Source organism: Scomber japonicus, chromosome 2 (assembly GCF_027409825.1).
Source record: "Scomber japonicus isolate fScoJap1 chromosome 2, fScoJap1.pri, whole genome shotgun sequence".
Taxonomy (NCBI): domain Eukaryota; kingdom Metazoa; phylum Chordata; class Actinopteri; order Scombriformes; family Scombridae; genus Scomber; species Scomber japonicus.
In genome coordinates this window covers 17,147,344-17,171,206 of record NC_070579.1, presented here as the reverse complement: position 1 = coordinate 17,171,206, position 23,863 = coordinate 17,147,344, and the positions used below count along the sequence as shown (strand labels likewise).

At 41.9% G+C, this 23,863-nt stretch overlaps 1 protein-coding gene across 1 annotated transcript in view; it reads left to right on the top strand.

Moving 5' to 3' along the window:
- Positions 1 to 23,863, top strand: part of cntln (centlein, centrosomal protein) — an 83,321-nt gene that overhangs the window by 28,875 nt on the left and 30,583 nt on the right. Inside the window, exons 11-16 of the mRNA XM_053330923.1 lie at positions 3,989 to 4,110; positions 7,619 to 7,735; positions 15,343 to 15,443; positions 17,901 to 17,998; positions 18,968 to 19,497; positions 22,620 to 22,701. Of these exons, the coding sequence (XP_053186898.1) occupies positions 3,989 to 4,110; positions 7,619 to 7,735; positions 15,343 to 15,443; positions 17,901 to 17,998; positions 18,968 to 19,497; positions 22,620 to 22,701 (1,050 nt within the window). The remainder of the gene's footprint in view (positions 1 to 3,988; positions 4,111 to 7,618; positions 7,736 to 15,342; positions 15,444 to 17,900; positions 17,999 to 18,967; positions 19,498 to 22,619; positions 22,702 to 23,863) is intronic.

Here is a 23,863-nt window from a genome sequence, read left to right as displayed (position 1 = left end):
TTTTCTCCCTTAAACGAATCAGCTTTATTGGTCTTTTAACCTTCACATGTTCTATGACGTCTTTCTGCCACTATTCTTTGTTCCTCTTTTTTCTCTTTCTCAAATTTCCCCGCAAGAAAGAATATAGGATAAGAAAGGCAACAAGGAGGACAGCTTTAAGGTAAAAGTCCGAATAAAATAAAAAAGCATGTACCACATGGTCACTTGGATTTGGTGGAAGGTTACCAGACTTTGATGATGATGAGTTTGATTTCCTCGTTGATTCCCAAATTAACATCATATTCAACTTTGAAAGAACAGACTTGGTTAGGAATGACTTGGTCATAACTCAGTGTCATTGCTATTTGGACTCTTGACTTGAACTACTTGAACTTGTCTGTGTTAGACTGGGGTGGCACTGACAGCCCTTTGAGTATTCATGCGCATTTTGGCAGGGTAATAATATTTATTGTATGTTATTTAACCTTTTTTACGAAATTCATTCTCCAAATTAACAATTTCAAGCAAATTGTTATAAATTACACATAAGGGTGGAATTAGGCATGGGCCGGTATGAGATTCTGGCGGTATGATAACCATAAGAAAAAATATCACGGTTTCACGGTATGGCGGTACTGTGATTACAGCTCTAAAATGTTCCTAAAAGGAAGAAAAATAAAGACAGACATGTTAATTTAATCTGAATATACACTGTAATGACAGTGTGAGGGGTCGTGATACTCTACGCTGCAGCTGCACCAACTGAGGGATTTCTGACCAGCACTTCCTGTCTTTGACCAGACTAAAAACAGCTCATACCTTAGGAACGGTATGACATAAAATTTGGCGGTTTCGGTTATCGTGGCTTTTTCAAATCGCGGTATACCTTGAACACGGTTATCATCCCATGCCTAGGTGGAATACAGTTAAATTAAATGGTTCTATTGCTAAAACAATAAAAACAAAGTTGAAAAGAAAATTAATGATTCACATTAAGGAATTTTTATATTTTTATTATTTCATATGAGATTTTGCTTGCATTTTTGTTTAGGATCATATAATTTACATAATGGAAAAATATCCACATTTATACTGTGATATCACCCAGTTGTAATGTGCATTTGTTCTGTTGTGGTTTCTTTGTTGAGGTCATAAAAAGCATCACATCTGATTTCAAGACATGCGCTTATACGCTGTATAAGGTCTCAAATTATGACTACTCGAGTTTTATTTTGTGTCAGCAGAGAGTGTATTTTCCATTTTTTTATTTGGACTTTTACCTTAAAGCTGTCCTCCTTGTTGCCTTTCTTTATCCTTTCCATTTTTTCAGGCTGACCAGTGATTAAGTGATTATGCAGAAGTCATCTCCCTTTGAACACAGTCCCAGAAACACATTAGCCATCATTTTCTTGTCAGATTTGAAGTGTCTGAATTACATCACTGGCAGACAACTAGTCAGACAGTAATGCTCAACATAGATTCAGATGACACGCATGACTGTCTTAGTTAATGGTGCCATTTACGTGTCTGCCAGTTGAGGAGCATTTAGCAAAGGAATGTACAGCAAAAAAACATGATGGGCAACTCGCATCTATGACCACGTTTAGTGAGGGCATTGGTGCAAATGCATGCTTTAGTGGTTATGTCCTTTGCCCAGATCTTTAGCTATATGCCCTCCATCAGTCGCAGCTGAGACCTCACCTCCAGCATCTTACAGTACAGTTCTTCACCCTATGCTGTTGGTTGTTCTCCAGTTCATCCTATCCAGTTCTTTCCAATACAATGCCTTTCAAATTGGGAACGGCAGTCTGTACCATTGACATGTTGACCTTAGCAGCTAACAGCAGCAGACAAACAAACAATTCTCATAATAATGGCCGCTTTTTTTTTTTCTTCCTCACACTTTCAAGTAAACAGTAGCTGTTGCTGTGTAATTATTTTTCAGCTTGAGAACGTCCACAGATGTGTATCCTGGCTGAGTAAGGGGGTGTATTGATCTGTGGGCAAGGGGCTGTGGCCTGATGACCACAGCTGGGCTGCTCAGGGGAAGCTCTATAAGAAGCCCGGGAAGCCATGATGTGGCTAATGCCCTGCCACTTGCTCCATTCTGCCCCCCCTATTCCTCTCTCCATCAGTCCGCCTCAACTCTTCTGTGTCCTCCCCCAGCTCCTACTTCTACCAGTTAACACTGCCCTGGTCTGGCCCCTTTCATTAGAGTCTTGTTTTTGAGAGGTTGGGGGCTGCTTGAAGGGGCCAAGGATGTCTTGCAGATGTCCTCTGTGAATAATCCGCACTAGGGAAAATCCATACTTGTCACATTGGCAGTGTGAACTTGTATTTTGTGTGTGTGTGTGTGTGTGTGTGTGTGTGTGTGTGTGTGTGTGTGTGTGTGTGTGTGTGTGTGTGTGTGTGTGTGAGAGAGAGAGTGCGCGTACCCGATGTGTGTACAGTGCATGTTTGTGCTCTCTCTGTTCTCTTTGTCCTTGTTAATAATAACAGGGCTGAGGGCTCGCATTTCCCTCTCTGCAGGGCAGCCGTGTCATATCAGCAGTAAACAAGCTCCTTCCCTTCAGAAAGCGCTCGACAACTCTCCCTAGCCCTGGCCACTCAAGCAGAAACCTGTCCTGCACTCTTCCTTTGACTTTCCCTTTTCCTTTTTGCTTCGCTCTCTTTCTTCTCTTTCTAATTTCTCTGTTTGGTCTTTCTCTTTCCTCTGTTTTCATCAGCTGCCTTTCTCTCTTCCTTTGCTCTCTTTCCACCTCTGTTTGTCCTGTCTGTTGAAAGTGTTTTCTCCATCGCCCTCGATGTTAAGGTCAGTGTGATGGGGAGGAGGGGTGCTCCTGACAAGAAAAATCTATATGTTGTCTTCTCTTACTCCTTCTTTAAAGCAGGAGCCCAATCTCGCTGTGTTTTAATAGCTGTCAACAACAGTGTTAGCAACCAACCACGGCTGCAGCCCCAACCAACACAACACGTGCTGGTCATCAGTTAGTAACTCCAGTGAGTGAGTTTTCTCCACCAGTTACAGGGTGTGTAAGTACAGCATGTCTACTTGGTGTTCTGTGGCCACATTGACTGGTCATGTTAATGTCATCTTTTAATGATGTCCCAGTGTAGAAGCACTTGTCAGGGGGAAAAGAGCAGAAAGAAAAGAATGTCAGCCTGCTGGCTTCTGTCCCACAAAGATGTTGCAGCTCCAGATCAGTTTTGGTATGTAGATGGAAAGGGGCCTTTTTCAGCGACACTGCTACACTGCTGTGCCAGTGTACATGTCAGCTAACTCCACCAAGCATAAGCCTGGAGGAGATTATGTGTTTGGTCATGGGTGTCTGGGTGTCTGTGTGTCCGTGGTCCGTGTGTCCTTTTGTCCATGTGTCTGTTCACAGCTAATCTCACATACTACTGAACCCATCAGTCTGTTTTGTGCACATTCATAACTATGTTGGGCCTCTTGTGGCTGCAATGATTCATAATTGTTGAAAAATCTATTTTCTAATGTGTTTTATACCGCCACTGACTGCTGACTCCTCATTTCTCTTAACAGGCCGGTAGGGGCCACAAGTGATCAACAACTGCAGCAAAAGGCGTTTCTGTCAATTGGCTAGGCTAAAAAACACGATGCTGCTGCAGGTCACATTTTGGCCATTGTCATGACTCAAAAACTGACATCTATATACAAGTTTATTTTTTTTGTATTTTGTAATTATTTAATCTTTATTTAGTCAAGCAGTCTCATTGAGGAAGAGGGAGATAGGGAGGTTTTTTTGTGTGGCAAATTGGACTTATTGTACAATTTATTGTTACCTTATTAAGTTTATACAGTTAGGCTAACCCAGGGGGATGCTTTGTCACAATGCCATCGCACTATTCTTTGCATCTTAAAGAAAACTGAGACAATACATGCCCCTAGATACAACTGGCAGAGATCTGAGTGCACTCTTCTAGTTATGTTATGTTTCATCTGACTTGTAAAAGTTTGTGAAAAAAAATGTGTCACTGTTACTTTCAGATGGAGGAGAATGAAGAACTGAGGAAGGCTCATGATAAACGACGTGAACGTCTGTGTCTGATTCAGAACAACTACAAGACAATCAGAGACCAGCTGAAAGATATGGAAAAATCAAACGGCTTGTGAGTACATCATTTTCTGTTTAGTAAATAGCTTTGTTTGATTCTAACTCGAAATTCATTAAACACATATGACCTGTATGAAGTAACTTAAATAACTTCCAGCTCCATCTAGCAGCAGTCAGTAAGAGACATTTCAGAACACATAACTCATCTTGCCTTGTGTGAAAAACCTTTGTGAAACCCTACAACCCTCTGAAACCACTCACAAATAGTCTTAGGATCTCCTTCCTCTCCACATGTTGTCTGACAAGACCTGAGTGCTGGATTTGGGAAAGTGGGAGAAATTCCTCCCTGTGCCTTTGAAAAGCTCAGAGGTTTTAAGCCGAGTCAATTTGGGCCGTTTTGTGCCAAGTGTGTGTGCGCTTCTGCGTCTCTTCTCCCTTAACGTTCATTAGGATGTGAGAGCTAGAGGTTGGAGGTGTCTGGTCCTGGGGGGTGCAAGGTGTTTGAGAAGGCTTGCAGAGCGAAGAGGGGAGAGAGCCATTTCCTGCTTTGACCTGTTATCCTCAGCAGAAACCACAGGATTTTTACACAAAGCGGAAAATGTGCTAGAAAATGTCATTAATATGAGGGTCTTGTTCTTTCCATTGTCTCCCCTAGTTTTTCCCACTTCTTCTGTCTCTGTTTCTTCTCTCCAGCAGCGTCATTGAGGCCATTTAAAAATGTAAGTAAAGGTGCATATGTTTGGTGGCCGCGCGGGAGCAAAGTGTTGACCCTGTCAGCTGTTTTCTCTCTGGGTTAATTAAAGAAAACAGCAGTGCAATGTGAGCCCGTGTGAAAGTGGAGCGAGTGAGAGAGCGTGTTCAGCGCTAGGCTCGACTCGGCTCATGTCAGCTCAGTGCGGCTCAACAGCATGTGTCTGAGACAGTGGGAACAAAGACAGAGAGATGCAGAGAGAGAAAACTCTCAGTCAACACCAGTTGTGCCACACATTTTAGCAAGCTATCAAAGAAATGTTCTGTCCGGTGAAATATGTACTTTGGTCAAAGATTTCATGAAAACCTTGATTTTTGTAAGAAGAAAACATGCATGTTTCTGTAATAGGACAAACAGGGCTGAGGTTATGAGTAAAGAGCTACGAAGACTGGAGCTATGAAGTTTGTAGTCTCAATGTCAGTCTATCTGTATTTCATGACTGATTTGACATAAAATTGATGCAATAGGCAGCCTTGCCCTTTTCAGTCAGAGCACTCCATGGCACCAGCCAGTCACTCAATGTTATGATCCTGGCATTTATTTGGCATTAAGCCCCATCCTTAAATAGCTGCTAAACCCACTGGGGTAATGCCAGCCTGAATGAGAGACAATAGAAAATGACTTAAATACTCCCATTAGTACTGGGAAATAAGGGCCCTAACAAGTCAGTGGGGATAGGCGTCGAGTCTCATTGCATTTTGAGCTTGTTAGGGATTTCCCAGTTGCCTCCATGCTGTGTTGTTGCCTTTTTGGAAAGATGCAGGGGGTCAGTTTTGTTCCCCTTTTGTGTGTAGGACCAAAGGATAAGTCAATATGTGCCTTCTTACCTGCCACACATATACACATGCCTGTACCTGTACTTGTGTACATTCTTCTATATATGCACACAATATATGCAAGATAAAATGTTCGTGTTGAGACAGCAGCATCATCCTTACACCTTCCTGATTTTTTCAATTTTAATCTCTCATCATGTAAGGTGTTGATTTTGACTATTGCTTGCTGTACGCCCAGCTGCTTAGTGACGTCACCAGTCTGTGTGTTAACCAGTCCCGCCCAGGATAAAACTACCAGCCAATCACAAAGCAGACAACGGGTCCGTTGGCTCATCAGCATGCAGGCAGTGCGCAGTTGGCCAGCCCCAGTGAAACCACCCTGCCATTCACCATTACCACCATATTTTCCCAAAATGGCATGAAGGAGAGAGGGAAAAAAGCCAACTTCTTATTTATATCAGAGAAGGGAAAAAGTTTTTTAATCAGACTGGGGATGATGGGGGTGAGCAAATAAAATTAAAGGTTATTAAAGCATCCGTACTCTGATCAAAGTTGCGCCCATAAACAGATTCCCCCTGAATCAGAGCAATTAGCCGCAGCGGCGTGGAAAAGTTCTCTCTATTTCCTCCTGCTTAATAATGGAAACTAGGATGCCATAGGGGAGGAAGCACTGAGGCCTGAAGAAGATAGCTCTCTCATGGCTCCATGTTCAACCGCTTTTAGGCCCACTGTAAACAAATTAAAATGTATAAAGCTTTACTGTGACTTCATAAAGGTTCATACACCTTTCATGAGAAATACAGTTGATCCACTACATATCTAAATATCACACTGAGAATTAAAACAGAGCTGTGGGTACAGTATGATGTATTTTACAGCTCCAGGCAGTACTACATGTAAGACGGTTTCCAGGTGAATTCACTGTGTGTTTTCAGTAGAATAAGTAAAAATGTATCAATCTCTGTGACTGTACAGTGAGATTATCCGTTAAGTAGCTTTGCACTCTGGGAAACTAACCCGAGACCACAGATAACACACATATACACTCACACACACATACACTACGAAGAAGTTCAAGGGCTCCAAATTGCTCACAAGGGCATTAGCAGTATTAAATGAAAACATTTGCCGTTCCTCAGTAGCCTCCAACTCCCAGGCACCAGGGTTTAACTAGTATTAGCGTAGCGTGGCAGCTTCTACATAGCCAATAATGACCACGGGAAAAGGAGCCCTCCGCAATAGCAGTGACCCTCACAATCCATTTCCACACCTCTACCTCATTGATTGAGTGAAAATGAGAAACTGTAGTGTGTGTGTTTGTGTGTGTGTGACAAAAATGGTATGCTCTTCTCATCTACTACTTTTGCAATCTGCGGATTTCTCACTAAAAGCCGTTTTAGTTCGCAAATGAAAGGCTAATTGGAATTGAATGTGTTGGGCTAAGACTGATTGATGAGTTGGGTGTGTGCAGGGTTGCAGTAGGAAATGTGTGTGTGTGTGAGAGAGAGAGAGAGAGTTGAAGGGGAAGTTCAATGGAGGGGGCACCTCCTGAGCACAAAGTGTCATTAAGTATTCATAAGTGAGGTGTAGACATTTGAATGACCTCGTTTGCGAGTGTGTTTTTGCCATTATTTACATTTGCATGGCACACTGGGAATGCTCCACTGCCCTGCCACACGGGCAGTGCCCTGGGCTTTAACAAACATGCATACGTGTGTACATGATTTGCCACTGAAATGTCAAAGTCAAGGCTGCTCATTTGAATACTGCTAAAGATGGCTGAATAACAAAAACAGAGTGTGAATAAGGGCCCTCGTTACCCCATGTGTATTAGCCAGAGGCAGCAAAGGTAATGTACAGTACCAACCATTTTCCTTTGTTAGTGTTTTTGTTTTCCATGTGTGTATTTGTATTTGCCATGAGTGAGGCTATCTGTTCATTTTCTAAGTATGCCTCTACTTGCCTCTACATTTGTACTTTTGTCGTCTTATACAGTGTGTGTGTGTGTGTGTGTGTGTGTGTGTGTGTGTGTTCAGGCAAGGTGGAAGGATGCAGCGTGCAGAGCCGTGGCAGCTCAGACAAGAGAACAGCGATGCAGTTTGGAATGAACTGGCCTACTTGAAAAACCTCACCAGGAAACTCACTGCTGAAAAGTAAGTCTCCTGTCAAAACGGCCTGCCTGATGCATAGATAATCCTAACAGTGGACATTTGAGTGTACGTCGCACATGCGTTTGTCTCTCTCTCTTACACGTGTACTACTATGCACATACTGACACGCACTCCCACTGTCCCTTCTTGTTTATGGGTGTTAAAATTTGAGTGTGCCCTTCCCAACTTCACAGCATCCACCCCTCCACATCATTACCAACCAGCAGGGGCCAAAGCAGGATCATTAGACTCTGTGCTCATTTGTAAAATTGGCTGCCCAAAAATTCACACATAAAAGTACAGGAAGCAAAATCACATTATCAGAATCCCTGGTTGTGTCTTTGTGAAATAATTGCATTTTTATCGGGACATTTATGCCAAACTATAGTACTGTTGCTAATTTTGTTGACAATATGACACTTTACATTCCTTAAAATCTGGTAGCTGTGCTAGTGTTATTAGCTCAAGTGTTGACCTAGAGATTGGTGACGGTTTTAGCAAGTGTGCATTTTCTGCAAGAGGTGCTTTTCATTTAATTTCTTTCTTAGTTCCTTTTCTTTCTGCCTGTCTTTCTTTGCTCCCGTCTTTGTCTCTTAGTCCCTCTCTTGGTGTAGTGTAGTCATTGTCTTGTTTGATCTAGAGAAGCCCCTGTAACCTTACCACTACCACTGACCCCCTATGATACTACACAAAGCTTGGCCCTAAGCCATAGTCTTCGTCTCTCCTGTCTCCTCTAGCCTTCACCTCTCCTCACCTCCTCCCTCCTCTATCCTCTTTCTCGGTACCCTCCTCTTCCCCTCTTCCTACTTGTCTTCCCAGTTGCCTCCCTCCGGCCCTCTGTGATGCTGCAGTAGACTGAGGCCAGAATTCTGGTACTTGCCCCCCCCACCCCCTCCACTGCTTTCCCCTCTGCTCAACCCCCTGCCCTGTCCTCCTAATCCCAGCTGAGCTCATTATGATATAGCCCGGCTGCCTCTCTCCAAGCCTGAGCTGTCCGAGCTAATTACAGGCTAGCAGCCCTAGTGCCGCCGATGCTGCCTGTTAAGGGATGTCCATCCACCTGCCTGCCTGCCCGGCCACAACGCGAGCTGAGCAGAGAGGAGCACTGGATGGTCTGGGGGTGGGGTGTGGGGCACAAGCAGACTACTGTGAACACGCAGGGTCCTTGGAACTGACCTGTGAGGGAAACCACGAGGGATGGAGAGCGCCTGGCCTCTTTCCTAGCTGTGTAACTTGCCTGTCCTCTGGGGTTAGTGTTGATCCCCTTCATGTGCCCCTGACCAGCTCCACCTCATCTCCTCCATTCCCGCCCCCCAGGGCCCCTCCTTACCCGGGTGGCTGGTGCAAAGTAAACTTGGCTGGGATCTTTTAACTTGTGCTTTAGAAATACTCTCCGATCCAGGGCACGCATCTGCACGTACGCACAGCTTTGTGTTAAACTAAGCGAAAGCAAACTGCCCATCTCTATTCCACTCCTTACTTGCTTCCATACCTGTGAGAAAAAGCAAGAGTGAACTGATAGAGTTGTTGGGACTATGGATGCTTAACGAAACAGCTTTACTTCACTGCAATGCAAATGTCTGTTGAGGGGCAACAGACGAGGTAAAAGCAGGTCCATCATAGTGCAACAACAACAAGGGTTCCTGGAAGCATAACTGCCAGGAAACTCTTGGGGCAAGCAGTTACAGCTTGCTGTTCGATTGACCGTAATATAATGATAGTGCTTGTGAAGGTTATGCTAGGTAAGTGTTAGCAATGATCCACTAATGGCTAATTAACTCCTGGCAGCTGAAGAATAAGGGGCCAAATAAAGGCTCCTTATAAACCTTTAAATGCCTAGTGGCGGGCTTTAGAGGAGAGTCTCTGTTTAAACTCTCCATTTGTCTCTCATTTTCTCTTCCTCATTGTCATGAGATTGTGCACAGATGCTCCCTATCACGTCGTCCAAAAACAGCACTTGTAAAACACTGTCTTAAGGCCCAAATGACCATTTCCCAAAATGAATATTGCTAGCATAACTCCTGCACAGTGGGTCCCCACAGTGTTAAAAGAAGGTTATCAAGCCCAGGCCCCCCTGTAATCTCTGCACTTGAATAAAAGGTTAAACAAGAAGGTGAAACAGGTTTATCTGCTGTTTAGCTGATATATTAGCTTCCCGAAGCTCATGTTAAAGACTTACAGATGCAGTAAACAACAATTTGCTTATTTTTGACAACTTTTAAATAAATTATTCTTTTACTTTACAATTGTTCATTCATAATTATGTGCTGCTATTTCACCATGCAAATGAATTAATGAAGATTGTGTTGAACTGTTCCTTCTACTTGAAGTTGACTGTGGCAAATTTAGCAGGGCAGAAATTTCACAAACTGACTTTTTGGATCCTTTGACAGTGTTATATAAATTATTTGCATATATATTAGACCACAGTGGTCAATTCTGAGCTGTCTGTAAGGTTAGTTACTCCCTAGAAATGCATTAATACCTGTTTTGGACTGAGTAGGTAAACCAAAACTAATTATGAGGTTCAATTGCCACTGTTTTATACAAAAAAACAGCTTACTGGAGAAGTTTAAATCACTGTCTGTCCTTTCACTTTAAAAGCCTCCTCTTGGCCTTGGTAGAGATGTTAACAGGACTCTGGCAAACTTAGAAATTCACTTGGATTAGAAAGGACTAACCAGTACGTCATGTACTTATGCTAGCCAGATAATGATTTCAACTCTACATGACTGAGACTGCCCCATTGCTTTCATTATTCAGTCAGCAAGCAATCTAAACAAAAAACGCCTCCCTTTTATGTAATCATGTAGTCACGCATTGTTGAAATTGTAGAATGGCATAAAGACATTTGTACAATTACAACATTTCATCAGTTTAAAACATGTCCCATAAACAAAACAGACACAGGCAAATAAGCTAGTTGACACCAAGCATGATATTTGATTGAGATTTCCTCTTGATTGTAGTAGATGGCTGGCAAGTAACTACAGGCAGGGTGGGCTAGAAAATTCGCAGTGGGATCATTTTATCTGCCTCATTATGCATCTCTCTCCACTCCATGTCCATGCTTGTTAATTGTAGTTAAAGGTCTGTTGGTAAAAAGAGGCAGGGATTATTTAGGCCCCATAAACAGAATAAACACATGCAGTGCACCCTCAGACTTAAGATGCTATACTCAGATGACATCAAAGCATAAATTATCTAGCGATTACTGGGGAAAAAGCCTTTGAGATCATTTGCACTGTAGCAACAGTGAAAGCTCCTCTACAGAGAGTGACCATTATGGACATGAACCTCCCCAATAAGCGACGTTGACTCTAATTAAGTTTAATAAAGTTTACCCTGATGTTCCTCATATCCTCTATTTCTTTTCGTTTCATCTTGATTTGCTTAAAGGTATTAGAAGTAATGAGAGTCTTTTGCCCCCCGGACCAGGGCTTAGTTGGAGGAGGGACACATTTGCTCACACAAACACACACACACAAACAGAATGTTTTATGCATGTTTTTAAATCAGACAACTAAGGTTTTTCCTTCATTAATTATTTGCTAAATTAATTATTTTCGGGAAAGAAAAAAAAACTTGCTCTACACTTAGTTAGTAATTATGATGCAAGCTTCAGTGCGCCATCAAGTCTTAGCTGGTCTCATAGCAGGATAAAATTAGAGCATAAAGAATTCACTTAGAATCAAACCTCAAATTCAATTCACTCAGTAGATAATGGACTGTGGCCATTCCCTCTAATATTCAACAGTCATCGACTGCAGAAGTGGTATTTGATAAACACAATTTTATAATATTGTTTTATTTCTTATTAGGATACCTAGCGGCATCAACAAGCCTCTTAAATAGGGAACATTGTGGACATTCTAGGTTCTTTCCACGAGTGGTTTCCACTTGAATCCCCATTTACCTCTTATATCAGTGGCCTGTGGCTAGAAAACCTAACTCTTGAAGTCTCACTGTTGCTGCTGCCGCTGCATCACCTGCAGCTAAAGTGCAGCACAGAGCCATGTAAAGTCTACCAGCCACCATTTCTGCTGACAGCAGTGGCTTATTCACCATAACTCCCTCCATTAAGAACAGCCCTCTAGCCTAAGTTCAACCATGGGGAATCCCCCCCACACCCCCTAAAAACAAGATTCTTTCCCCAGTGATGAACATGCCAGAGGTGTTTTCGCTTTCTTGCCCTATTCCCTGCTTCTCCTGTATCTTTATGTGCCAAACAAGAAACCAAGCAGAGGCTGGCTTGTGAAATCACAATGGCTGCCGATGATGTTGTGTTGTACACCCTTGTGGATGGAGGTTGGCAGTTTGTGCTCTAAGCTGTGTTGGGTGCAGCACAGGTAGAGACGAGATCAAATGACATGGAGTGGATAGCTCTGGGCTCAAGTTTTAGCACTGCACGAGAGAGAAACTGTTTTTTAAAAATGGGGCCAAAAGAGCGGCGCAAGACAGACTTACATTGCAGACCACATCATTACCAAACATAACACCTGTTTGCTGCCTTTAATTTGGTTTCTGCCAAGAAACCTCTTTTGCTTTTATGACTGCTAATTGTTATTTTATTTATGTTATTTTAGTGCCAAGATGAGAAAGTTGAAAGTTGTCAGGCCAGCTTCATTTGATTTATCATTCAGATTTAGTACTTTATAGGAGGTAGCCTTGTAGAGAACTTTTCTGCACTGTAATTGCTAGGATATGACATTTCAGAGAAGTTGCAGGTTAGTGGACATAATTTGATATAGGGAAAAGGCCTGGAATTCGTTTCAGGTGGAAGTGGCTATAATGTGATACAGATCTAAAACATACAGTAGCTCTGAGACATTGGGATTTAGCTCAGTGCTACCTCAGACTTACAGTGTTCTCAGTACTCTTTTCCCACCATCAGGACTCAATAGGTTCAAAATAATAAGCATATGTTTATCAGCATAGCAGTGAGCAGTGAGACTGTAAGGAAAGAAAGGAGCAAACACCATCCAAGATAACAGTTGTGTGCATTTGACAATGAAATCATAGGTACAAAATCAGTTTTTAGACACTATGTGCCTGATTTACTAAGATCCCAAATAGTGGGTACTAAATTGCGTGCACAGTGTGTGCATTTTTGGTGATCTACTAAGAATAACTGCGTTAATGAAAACAGATGCATCCATTTTGCCTGTTTTTATGGAGAGTTTGGATGAGCAGAAAGCTGCAAGCGCAAAATGAATTGTGATCAAATTCTAGTGGAAGAGGTTAATAACTATATTGAATTATAACAAAAACAAATATTACCAGAAAAACCGACATATGGGAGATTATTGGTGACAAAGTCAATGCTGTTAGTAAAACCAAAAATATTCCACTCCAAAATTATAACGCAGGTGGAAAAACTCCGTCCTGTGCGTATTCTGTCATTGTGTCTCCTTCTCCTCCTCACCACAGTGACAATAGTCATCTGAGCGCAGTGTGCAGCCGGTTAATACCTGCCCTTCAAAGGTATTATTTATAGACGCAGTTAGCGTCAGAAAATCACAATGCGCGTACTAAATAACATATTTTCATTTTCTCCTCCCTGTATTTTGCACACTGGGGTTGAAACGCCCCATATTACATATTCATGATGGCAAACGTACTAAATGGACAGCGCATATTATCTTGCACAGTTGCAAGATGCAAACCTCAGTGCACTGCGTTAGTAGATCAGCTTGCATATTTTTTGCGGGTGATGTCAAGTTTGCACACGTTTTACACACACAAACCTTTAGTAAATCAGGCCCTATGTGTTACCTAGACGAGACGAGAAAAACCTGTACATATTGTATAAAGATGTGGTTGTATTCTGGGTTTTCTGTCATTAAGCAAATTATTCAATTGCATTGTCAGATACTATAATTTAAAATGGCATACGTTTTGACTCACAAATTATGTGTTAGCATAATAGTACAAAGGGTCCAACACACTAAAGAGGCCAAAAGAGTATGACCCAGAGACATTTATTAAATAAATAAATTATGTTAATTTTTTTTTTTTTTTTTTTTTTAATTAAGATTTTTTTCTGGCATTATTTGACAGTAGTGAGACAGGAAATTACCGGGGAGAGAGAGGGGGGTGTGACATGCAAAGGTCCGCCAGCCAGGACTCGAACTGAGGTCCGCTGCGTCCGCAACTCGACCACCTGAGCGCCAATGTATTTCATTTTAATTATTTTAATTTAGTATTAATTTTACGTTGATTAAATGTCTGCAAATATTGACAATAAGTCAGAAAATGTGTGTTTTTTCTCTTGTAATGTCCTGGTTCTGTAAATTCCCCTTCTTCCATCTCCAGGCTGTTATGATGTGAAACACTAGGCTCTTAGCCAATAAACTCCATTTGCAATGTAATACCTTCTTCATCCAAGAAAGCAGGCTTATCCTTCAGCAAAATTGAATGTTTTGTACATGAACTTTGGTTTAGCGTCAATACCATCAGCATCTGAAAAGGCATAAAAGAGAAACATGAGATGGGCCAAGCTCCTTCCACATACTGCATACTGTATTTCAGCTCATTTGTCCCATTAACAGCCTGGACACATAAGGCAATGCCGGTGCCTCATCGACTCGAGTTCATTTATGGAGAAAAATCTATAGAGGTGCGACACATATCCATCTGCTTCCTCACCCCTCCTCAGGGAGAGTCATTTGTGTACTTATTTAAGCTGCGGTCAGCCATTAGAGTAGGCCCCTTACTGGACTGTGTGGACTACAAAGCTAATTAGTTCCCTGTATTATGGCAATAACTTTTACCAAGTAATTTTCTTGGAAAAACACATCTCTTGGTTGATCCAGTAAAATTAGATTGATTGAAACAGGTGTCTATTTTGAGGTTATTTCCATTATGCTCATCATAGTTCACCATAGTCACAAGTTTCTCCTCAAATATAACAGACTGTATCGTGCTATCATGCTGTACTGCATGCCTTAAGAAGTCAGTCAGTAAGGCTTACTGTTGTAATGAGGTTAACTGAGGGAAGAATGCCACTACAGTAGCAGGAGCTTGTTTCTGGTGTTTCACTCTGACTCGATGGATCTGAGGGGAGGGAAATTAGGTGTGTGTTTCAGGTGTGGTTGTCTCAGTGGGCTTGTGTGTATCCTCTGTAGACTTCAGTTGGGGTCCTAATAATAACTTGAAAGTGCAAAGTCTCGAGCATGGCTCCACATAATTAGCCTTTAGCAGGAATCAAGCTAATTGCAGAGAGGTAATTGGGCACACTTTCCAGTCTGTTTGTCTGTTATGATACACACACTTGCCTACACACACGCGCACACTGTACTTTCCTACCTTGGCGTTTCATGTTACTTGTCACTTTGATTTCCAGATGAATTAAAAAGCATTTTAATTAGTTGATTTCTCCACCATGTCGTCTTTTCTGTTAGGAATGCAACCAAGTGCACAAGATCCAGTTTAAATGTGTAATAAGTTTCTACAATAGTGGAGTCTGCAATGTAATTCAAAGTGATATTTGAGGAGATTTTAGAAGATACTAATTATATTTGGCTTGTGTTCATATTCATATTCATATTTAAAGGAGATTTTGATGTAAGTGCCATGTGAAGAAAATGTCGTATTGTGTGTGACTGCAGAGCTGGCTTGGAAGAGGAGCTGGATATGCTGCGAGTCCAGGCTGCCATGGACCGGGCCACAGTAAAGGAGCTCCACATGTGTCTCGCTAATGAACACCAAGGTGAACATGTTTTTCTTTATGTTCAGGAAGGTCAAATTAGATTTGCAACCAAAGTTAACATGATTCTTCAAAATGAGCTTTTTTTGTTAGTGTTTTTTATGTTTCCATTTTCCTGTCTGTTGGTTTGAAAATACTTTCCCAAAATTGAATTTTACACAATTATTCTCTTGTTAATCTCTGTATTGCTATCTGTCAGTGCCACCTTACAATGTCCTACAAATTTAAAGAACAAATTTAAAAAATCCCTTGAAGAATGACCTCTAATGGTTTAAAAGTATGCATGTTTAACATGACGGCACTTTTAAGCTGTGCTTTTACCTCTGTGCCGTGGGTATTTGTGAGCAGAATTAATAAGTCAACTCCCAGTGGAATTAATCGGACAACTCAATTAAGACTTGATCAACTCCCTGAACATTGATTGGGACATCGAGTAGTGTTCATCTTGTCTGCATAAATCATCCCCAATGTTAAAAAGCACATCACTTTTAATCCAATCCACAACCTTTTGTCAGGCACTGACCACCTCAACCACTGTGGCCTTAATTAACTAGTTCAATAACAAATCTGTCCTCGATCACTTTAATTTTCTTCACAACCAATGATGGTGTCTGTTGGAGACACAAGCGCCTGATTTAAAGGATGGCACTAATTAAAATAGTGGATCCTCTTCTATTGACAGTCTAGTCAGGAATACAAGGAAATGAGCTCCTTTGAAAGGACATACTTAGTTTTACATCTTGTCAGAAGAATAACCACTCTATCTAGACGTTACACCAGAGCATGTACCTGCTCTTTTTGTCTCTTGTGTTATGATGCAAAATCATTCTCCAGTTTCTATCAAATACAACTCCATTAGTTCAATGACCTATCAATTTATCAATTTTTGTAATATTTATAGCTAGACTGAAACCAATAGGCATGGCAGCAATAGGAAGTAAACTCAACAATATAAGAAAAAAGTTATGAATGGCCAGAATATTTACTCCTGAAGAACCTCTTGTGACCCGATCAAAGGGATGAAGGGTTGAAGTACTCACACCAGGATTACACTAACAAAAGACAGCAGATGAAAGGAACAGAGCCTTTGTGCTGCAGCCCATGAGGAGACGTGGGAGGGACGTTAATGTATGCCGCAGTGCCAGGACCTCCTCCAACAGTGGGTGACTAGGGAGCCACCACGTCTTCTTATCAAGGTAGTGCTGAGGTGCCAACTCCCAAGCCACCAGCACTGGAGCTGGATAATTGTCTCCCAACCTGGTTATGTACCCAGTGAACACGGCAGCACTCCTGTCCTATTTGGTGCTGTGTCTGATTGAATGTGACATGCTGGGAAGACAAAAGAGCAGGCTAATTCAAAGTAACAAACTTCCCTGGGCAAAGCGTCAAATGCAAAGCAAGGGAGCAGCGGCTCCTCACAACATAGCCCTCTTTCTTTTTACTTTCTCCTTCTATGGCCTCTTTTTTCCGACACACTCTCCAAAAGATCAACTGACCTGAAAAGTCAAGGTCATGAATATTTAATGTTTCCAGCCTCATTGAACAAATTATTTTGGTCGTACTGTCATGAATGTTTAACAGAAGAGAATGAAAGCTCAGAATTTTGGGTTACCCTTTGCATCTAGGTGCGCAGCCACTTCATGTCAAACAGTGACACACCGGCTTGTTGGATTTCATGCGCATGCATGATTATATGCAGGGTGGGGATTTAACTTTTTAGAATGTGAACATCCACTAGCCACTGAAAGATAAATGTTCAAATTCACCAGCCAATCAATAGTAAACCATCATTTTGTGTATGAAATATATCAGCCACCCTCATTTTTTACCAGCATTTGGCTGGTGGCTGCTGCTAATTTCACACCCTGACTATATGTCTGTCACATCCTCAAACACTTGGACTCCTGCATGCATCCTGTTGTTATCGTGATGCCTGAATCATATCTTCTCCAAGGCCACTATTGAAGTTCTTAGAATAAAGCAGCATGTTAGTCTGCGGAGATTAGTTGTCCATTGGGGAAACATAGTGGACTACAAAGCAGTGCAGCCTGGGGCTGTGTGTTCACAAGGGATTCAAGCACTTCTCTTCGTTTGTTTAAGATCCCTAGAGAGAGGTTGCACATTGCATGTACCAGTATGAGCTTTTGAACACTGTTTCCACATGGACTTTTACATAAAACATCTTGCTGTTAATCGGGATGAAAAAGGCTATTTGATTTAGAAACAGCAGGTGGGTTTTAGCAGTGAAAATTTCAAGTCTCAATGAAAACAGCATTAAAAATTCTATATTCCCTCTGATTTGATTGACAAAAGGAGAAAAAAGAAACTGGACCTTAGAAGGTAATTAGACCTTAGTAATGCTAATTGATTTAATGTAGCCTCTTTATTATCATTCTATTGATTGAGCAGCCTGAGTTTGACACATCATGTCACAATAACAAGCTTTGTTCCCTTGTACAGAATTGCTTCACAAAGTGGTAGAAGAGCGCCAGGTCAAGAGCAGCACTCCGAAAAAGCCTTCTGTTTCTTCTGAGCGAATGGAACAGTCATTTAAAAAGGTACAGCACTATGCCATCACTAAGTGTTCTTTGTCATTGCCAATAAAAGAAACCCGACAGAGCCATAACTACAGCACAATGCCTCTCAGAAAATCTAGTTTTGCTCTATCAAAGATGATTTGAAAGTGTTATCACTCTTGGGAAAATTTCCACTGGTCAGAGTTTAGTCTGGGTGTCATCATTTCAAAGTCAAGTGTCAGCTAGAAAGGAGTTTTTCTCACAGTTAAAAAATGCTGCAAATAACCACAAATATTAAGTGTAGGAGTGGAATAGACGAAACTGTGAAAGTTATCCCAGAAACAGTAGATAATTCAGCTGGATCAAAGCTGTTAGTAGGAAGCACTTGTTTGTGCACACATCCTTTTAAAAACCCTGCATGCATGAGTTTATACAGTATGTTGCCCCCCTTCTCTTTTCACGGCACAAAATCATCAAGAGTGAGGAATAGCCATCTAATTTTGTTTGAAAGGTACCAGGCTTCACCAGCGGGCAGAGTGAGAACCAAATAAAAGGGAAGAATTGCCTGGAGGCACAAACCCAGCAGGCATCCACTGTTCTCTTAAACAGTCTTCACCAAAGATCTAACAAATAGACTAAGTGCTCCTGGTTGATGTCTAGTTAGTGGTGATCAGGGTAAAGAAGTGCCAGTCAAATGTCCATAGAACCTTGCCAGAATTTTGGGGTTTCCCCCCTTACTGGTGCAGTCATCCACACAGTGTATGCACTAGTTTAGGAAGACTTAAGAAAATGTTAGTAGTTAGGGAAACCCCTGTGTGCATGCTACAACTGGCCTTTCTCATTAAAATTGTCATTGATAACATATACTCAACAACAACAACAGGATAAACTCATATTGGCATGTTGTTTTAATAGCAATGCAAGAGCAGTATGTTCTGAAGTTTTAGTACCAAGGAGGAAAAAACTTGAATATGTTGTACCATTGAGGCCCCATATCTCTGATTCCTTCAGATAGAGCAGCTGGAGCGGAGGATGATGTCCCTAGAGGAAGAGACGGAGAGGCTGAGGGAAGAGAAAGAGCAGCTACTTGAGGCCAACGAAGACTTGGCCCACAACTGCCGGAGACTCCAAGCTTCTTTGGATCATCTGCGAACCCAGGAAGTTGTCCGTGAAGAGGCAGCTCAGGCACAGGCCCTGGCCCAGGGGGAGAGGCATCGCACTGAAATCATAGCTCTGGAAGCCCGGCTGTCTGCCTCTCAAAAAGAGGCTACCAAGCTTCATCATCAGTTGCTGAAGCTGAGGCAGGAACTGGGGATTCTCAGAGCAGCCAGGGACTTCTATAGGAACCGTGCAGCAGGACCAGCACGAACAGGTGGGATTGCTAGCAACATTAACAGCAAGGTCAAATTCAAAACAACTAGGCTCAGAGGTCCGTTACGCCAGCACAGCCACCCAACAGTCAGCCCCAATCAAGCCATCAGCTGGCAAGGCCGCAGCCCCAGTCCCACTAAGGACGAGTGGGAGGACATGAGTGTCGAAAGGTAATGATACACACGCACACACACACAAAACACTCTCACTGCCTCTTGCCTCATTATTTTTAGGTGGTTTGAGTGGAGAGGGTGGGCCGGCTGAATTGTGGGGGGCCACGCAGCATCGAGGGGACAACGTGCATATGCAAAGCGTAAGCAAATGGGTGATTGAATTTCATCGTCTGTCTAGTTGGTATTCAGGAGCCAAAAGAAGAATGCGAGCAAGAATGATAGAGAGAAGGAGAGAGGAGGGGGAAACTACTGTCAGATCCTTTGAAATATCCTGGGACGCCTTGCTTGGAGCTTATTGACTGAAATTTGCATGCAAAATTAGCCACCTATCCACACAAAGTTGAACCAATGCCAGAAAAGCCCAGGGATAAGGGGGCCGCCAAAGCCTTGATACCTTCCAGTGATGCCATTTTCATGCACTAGTCACGCTACCTCGAAATTGACAGTTTGGCAGTTTGATTTAATTTACTGGTCCTTTGCATATTCACTAACCCCCCCTTGACAGCACTAAGGATCCCCCTGCAAGTACCGAAGCCCCCACCTACCTCCTCCACCAGTACACACACAAACCACCAAACGTGCACAAAACCCCACCCTGTGTCTAGTCATGTTGGTTATCTTGTGGCATGTCAATTCACAAATGTGTGTGTGCTACTCGTATTTCCTCCAGCCACCCCATAACCCCCTCCTAGCACAAACACACACACACACACATGCGCGCGCTTCTCTCTCCTCCGCCTTAATTTAGTTAGATAAATTTTGAATGACCCTACTCGGCTCAGTACCAGATGTCTAGAAGCTGTTTAACACCCTCTAAATTAAGAACCATCGACAGTAATTATTTCATGTATGTTTTATGCAAAAAAGCCACTGAGCCAACATTTATTGAGTGATGGTCGGAATGATTTGATTTCAAACACTCAGAGCTATCGCTGATATTTATTTCCCTTCACTTTCTCTCCCCGTATGCTTCATCCTATCCGCTCTCTTATGCTCAGTCCTTCTAACTCACCATCTCTTCACCAACTAATTCATCAGACTGTAATCCACCGCAGCTCTATCCACATGAGGCCGTTTAACAGGGACTGGGTGCAGCTATGCCCTGCTTTCCTAATGCCTCTCCATGTGGCTAATAAGCAGCAGTCTAATATACGCTTTACCTGAGAGGAAGATCTAAGTGGATTTGTGAAGAAGGGGTCTGAACTGAGATGTTGTCTTATTTAAGGCACCTGTCAACTGATTTGTTACTGTAAAGCCTTCTGCGTCTCTTATCTCACAGGGGTCTTCCACAGCAATATGTCTGGTTCGCGCTCCCGGAAACACAGTATTTCTACCTAAAGAAGTTTGGCCTAAACGGTGCCAGATAAAGACGTCAGACTCGTTAAGGATACTGACAAGTCTTTGTTTTTTCACCTTCTCTTTCTCGCTGCCTCTGGCTCCCTCTCTCAAGTTTTGAGCTGCTGGAGGCAGCTGACTATTTTGAGCATATCAGCAGTTTTGGTAGAGGGCAGGACAGAATGAGAGCAGGACGGCATGGAGAATATTATATTGAATAGTTCTGTTAGAAAGAATACGTTACATGTGTATATATTTCATATGTTTGAATGTGTGTTAAAAAAAAATGTGACAAGGAAAAAAAGGGTTGTCCAACCACAAGCTGCCAGAACAGCTTCAACCTTCTTTCACAGATTCTCAAGGTCTCTGGTACAGTACTTAAGGGATTTAATATCAGTTTCAGAAGAAAAAAATGTCCAAAACGTTGCCTCAGGAGTTTGAGGAGGTTGTCCAGTCATCGCTGGGTAGGTGGTTTGATCCTTAGCTCCTTCTGTTCACATGTTGAGGTGACCTAATGCCATGAGAGGCAGCTCTGCTGTGTGATGGGTGAATGAGAGGCCGGTATACCCTTTGTCCTCTAAGGTAGAAAAGGGCTGTATGAGTGCAGTTCATAGGTTTATAATTTATCATGGTGATGGATGGTGCCTGATCATCGTGTCCTATAGTTTATCAGCTGGGTTGAGATCTGTTGACCACGAAGGCCACAGTGTATGACTGAGATAATTTTCTTGTGTCCTCATTTTTCTTTTATTCTGTATTTTTCTTGTATTATCTATATTTGACTTGCTTACTTTTTGATCCTGTCTGTAAATGCACATGTATTTACATACAGTATGGGTACATCTCTAAAACAGACAAATACATTTTCCATAAAGTGTTCCCAACACATCAGAGAGACGACATTGACACCCTTTGGATACATTTACAGTGGCTTTTGTTGACTGAATGGTTTCATGCTCACTGTAGACAGATGGAGACAGAGTTCAATGTGTCAAGCTGATTATAGTAGTATGTTCAAATTGATATTGGGTTTAGGTTCACAACTGTATTCACAAAGCAAAATTTTAGTTGGACTGTTTTTGCTGTCTCACACTATAGTACTAGTGGATGGCATTCTTCATGAAATGCATGTAACCCTGGTCTTAGAGGTGATTAGTGATCCTCAGCAAGTCCCTGTGCTCCTTCCAGACCAGGTTTAACCCTAACTAGCCCCCAGCCTTGTCATGTTCCAGTTAGATCCTCTCTCTGTGGTCTTTACCTCTGCTGCTTCTCTCAGGCCCCACCTTAATAAGTCCGCCAGCGTAAATGTCACTGGCTTCCACCTTCACGTCAAAGGTCGCTGTCAATAAACCTGTGTGTGTCTGTGAGCGTGTGTGTGTGTGTGTGTGTGTATGTGTGTGTCTCAGGAAGCCCTTACCGTGTGTCTGTCAGATGCAACTTTGCCTGGCTCCGCTCAGCCGTGCCTCTCACACACGTCTGTCACACACAGAGGGCTAATGAAGGCCACAGCCGCTCTCATACATGTTGATGCATTCACCATTAGCAACAGACACTGCAGCTTTTCACTTAATTTACACCCACATTTACACTTCCAGCTCAGAAATTGGATAGGACATTGATTTTCTGTTGGAAGGAAGGGGGGTTAAAATGCACATATTTTTGCTTGATGTCAACTAAATCAACCATAAAAGGTAAATTGGATTTTTGTCCGTGGGTGGTACTTTTAGAACCAGGGTTGTGGGTTCAACTCCTGGCCTGTAACAAAATTTCTTCTATCTCTACAGTGACAGTGGTGAAGATTACTCGGACAGTCTCAACAGTGTGCATTCAAGGACAGCGACTTACAGACAACGCACAAACAGAAAGGTTAGTTTTCCCTCATCCTTAAACTATTTTTTGATTAAAAAAGGAATAAACTTCTACAGTTAGACTTTAACACTTGGGTAATGTGTATATTCCCTCACAGACTACCTCTGTAAAAGCAGCATTTCATGATTTATGTGAAAAGCCAGTGTTAGTTTAGAGTTTGAATAGTTTGAGAGTGCCTACAGGTTTTGTTTAAGTTGGTTCAAGCTTGTTTTAAAAATATAATCACTTGTACAATAACAAGTGAAGTTCATATCTGATGCAAAAGCCAGCCGGTCCCTTTTTCAGCATGTGATGGCTCACAGTGATATGCTGGCATTTGGACAGTAACCATGATTCCGGTTGTATACGACCTTCATAAAGACTATTCCTGAATCCTCAAAAAGTGATTCCCAACTGTAGTTATTGAAACATAAGCCATACCAGTACGGTAGAAACATTGTACTTTATGTTTGATTTAGACAGTATATATATATTTTTTTAGTGATATTCAGCATATTCGGAGTAGAACTGTTCTATATGTATTAAGAAAGAGTCGTGGTTACAAGCTTAAGTTTGCCAATTTAAGTCCTTTAAGATTCCTATGTGTGCAGTTATTTCCAGCTACATTAACATGATGTATTAATTGCCACTCTAATTACGTAAAATATAAGATATTATATTATATTATATTATATTATACTATATAAGAGATTATATTCTATTTTAACCTTAAACACTAAAGGAATTTACTCTTTACCAAAAATACTCAAATGTGATTGTCAGAATTCTAGGAAAGGAACTGTTGAAGTTTTTTACAGGGGACAAGTATTCTTATGTGAGCTCCTAATTTTTTACCATAAAGAGACACAAATAAACAATCAATAGGAACTATTTTATTGAGTTTTATGTGATAAGTCAGAATATGGCTAGTTATGAGAGTTCCTATAACTATTTGTTCCATGGTTTGGTCCAGACTACGCTCTGTTTTTTTCAAACTGGCCACTCCCTTTGCTCCTGCATTCACAAAGGTATGTAAGACTATGCTCCTTCTTTTCCATCTCTTCTCACCACCATGAAATCGATAGGCCCAAGCCCTTGCTCTTGTCCACATCAAACCACTTCACAGCAGGACATGGCAGCTCCAAACCCCAGAGAGATATATCCGTCAAGGAGAGAGATG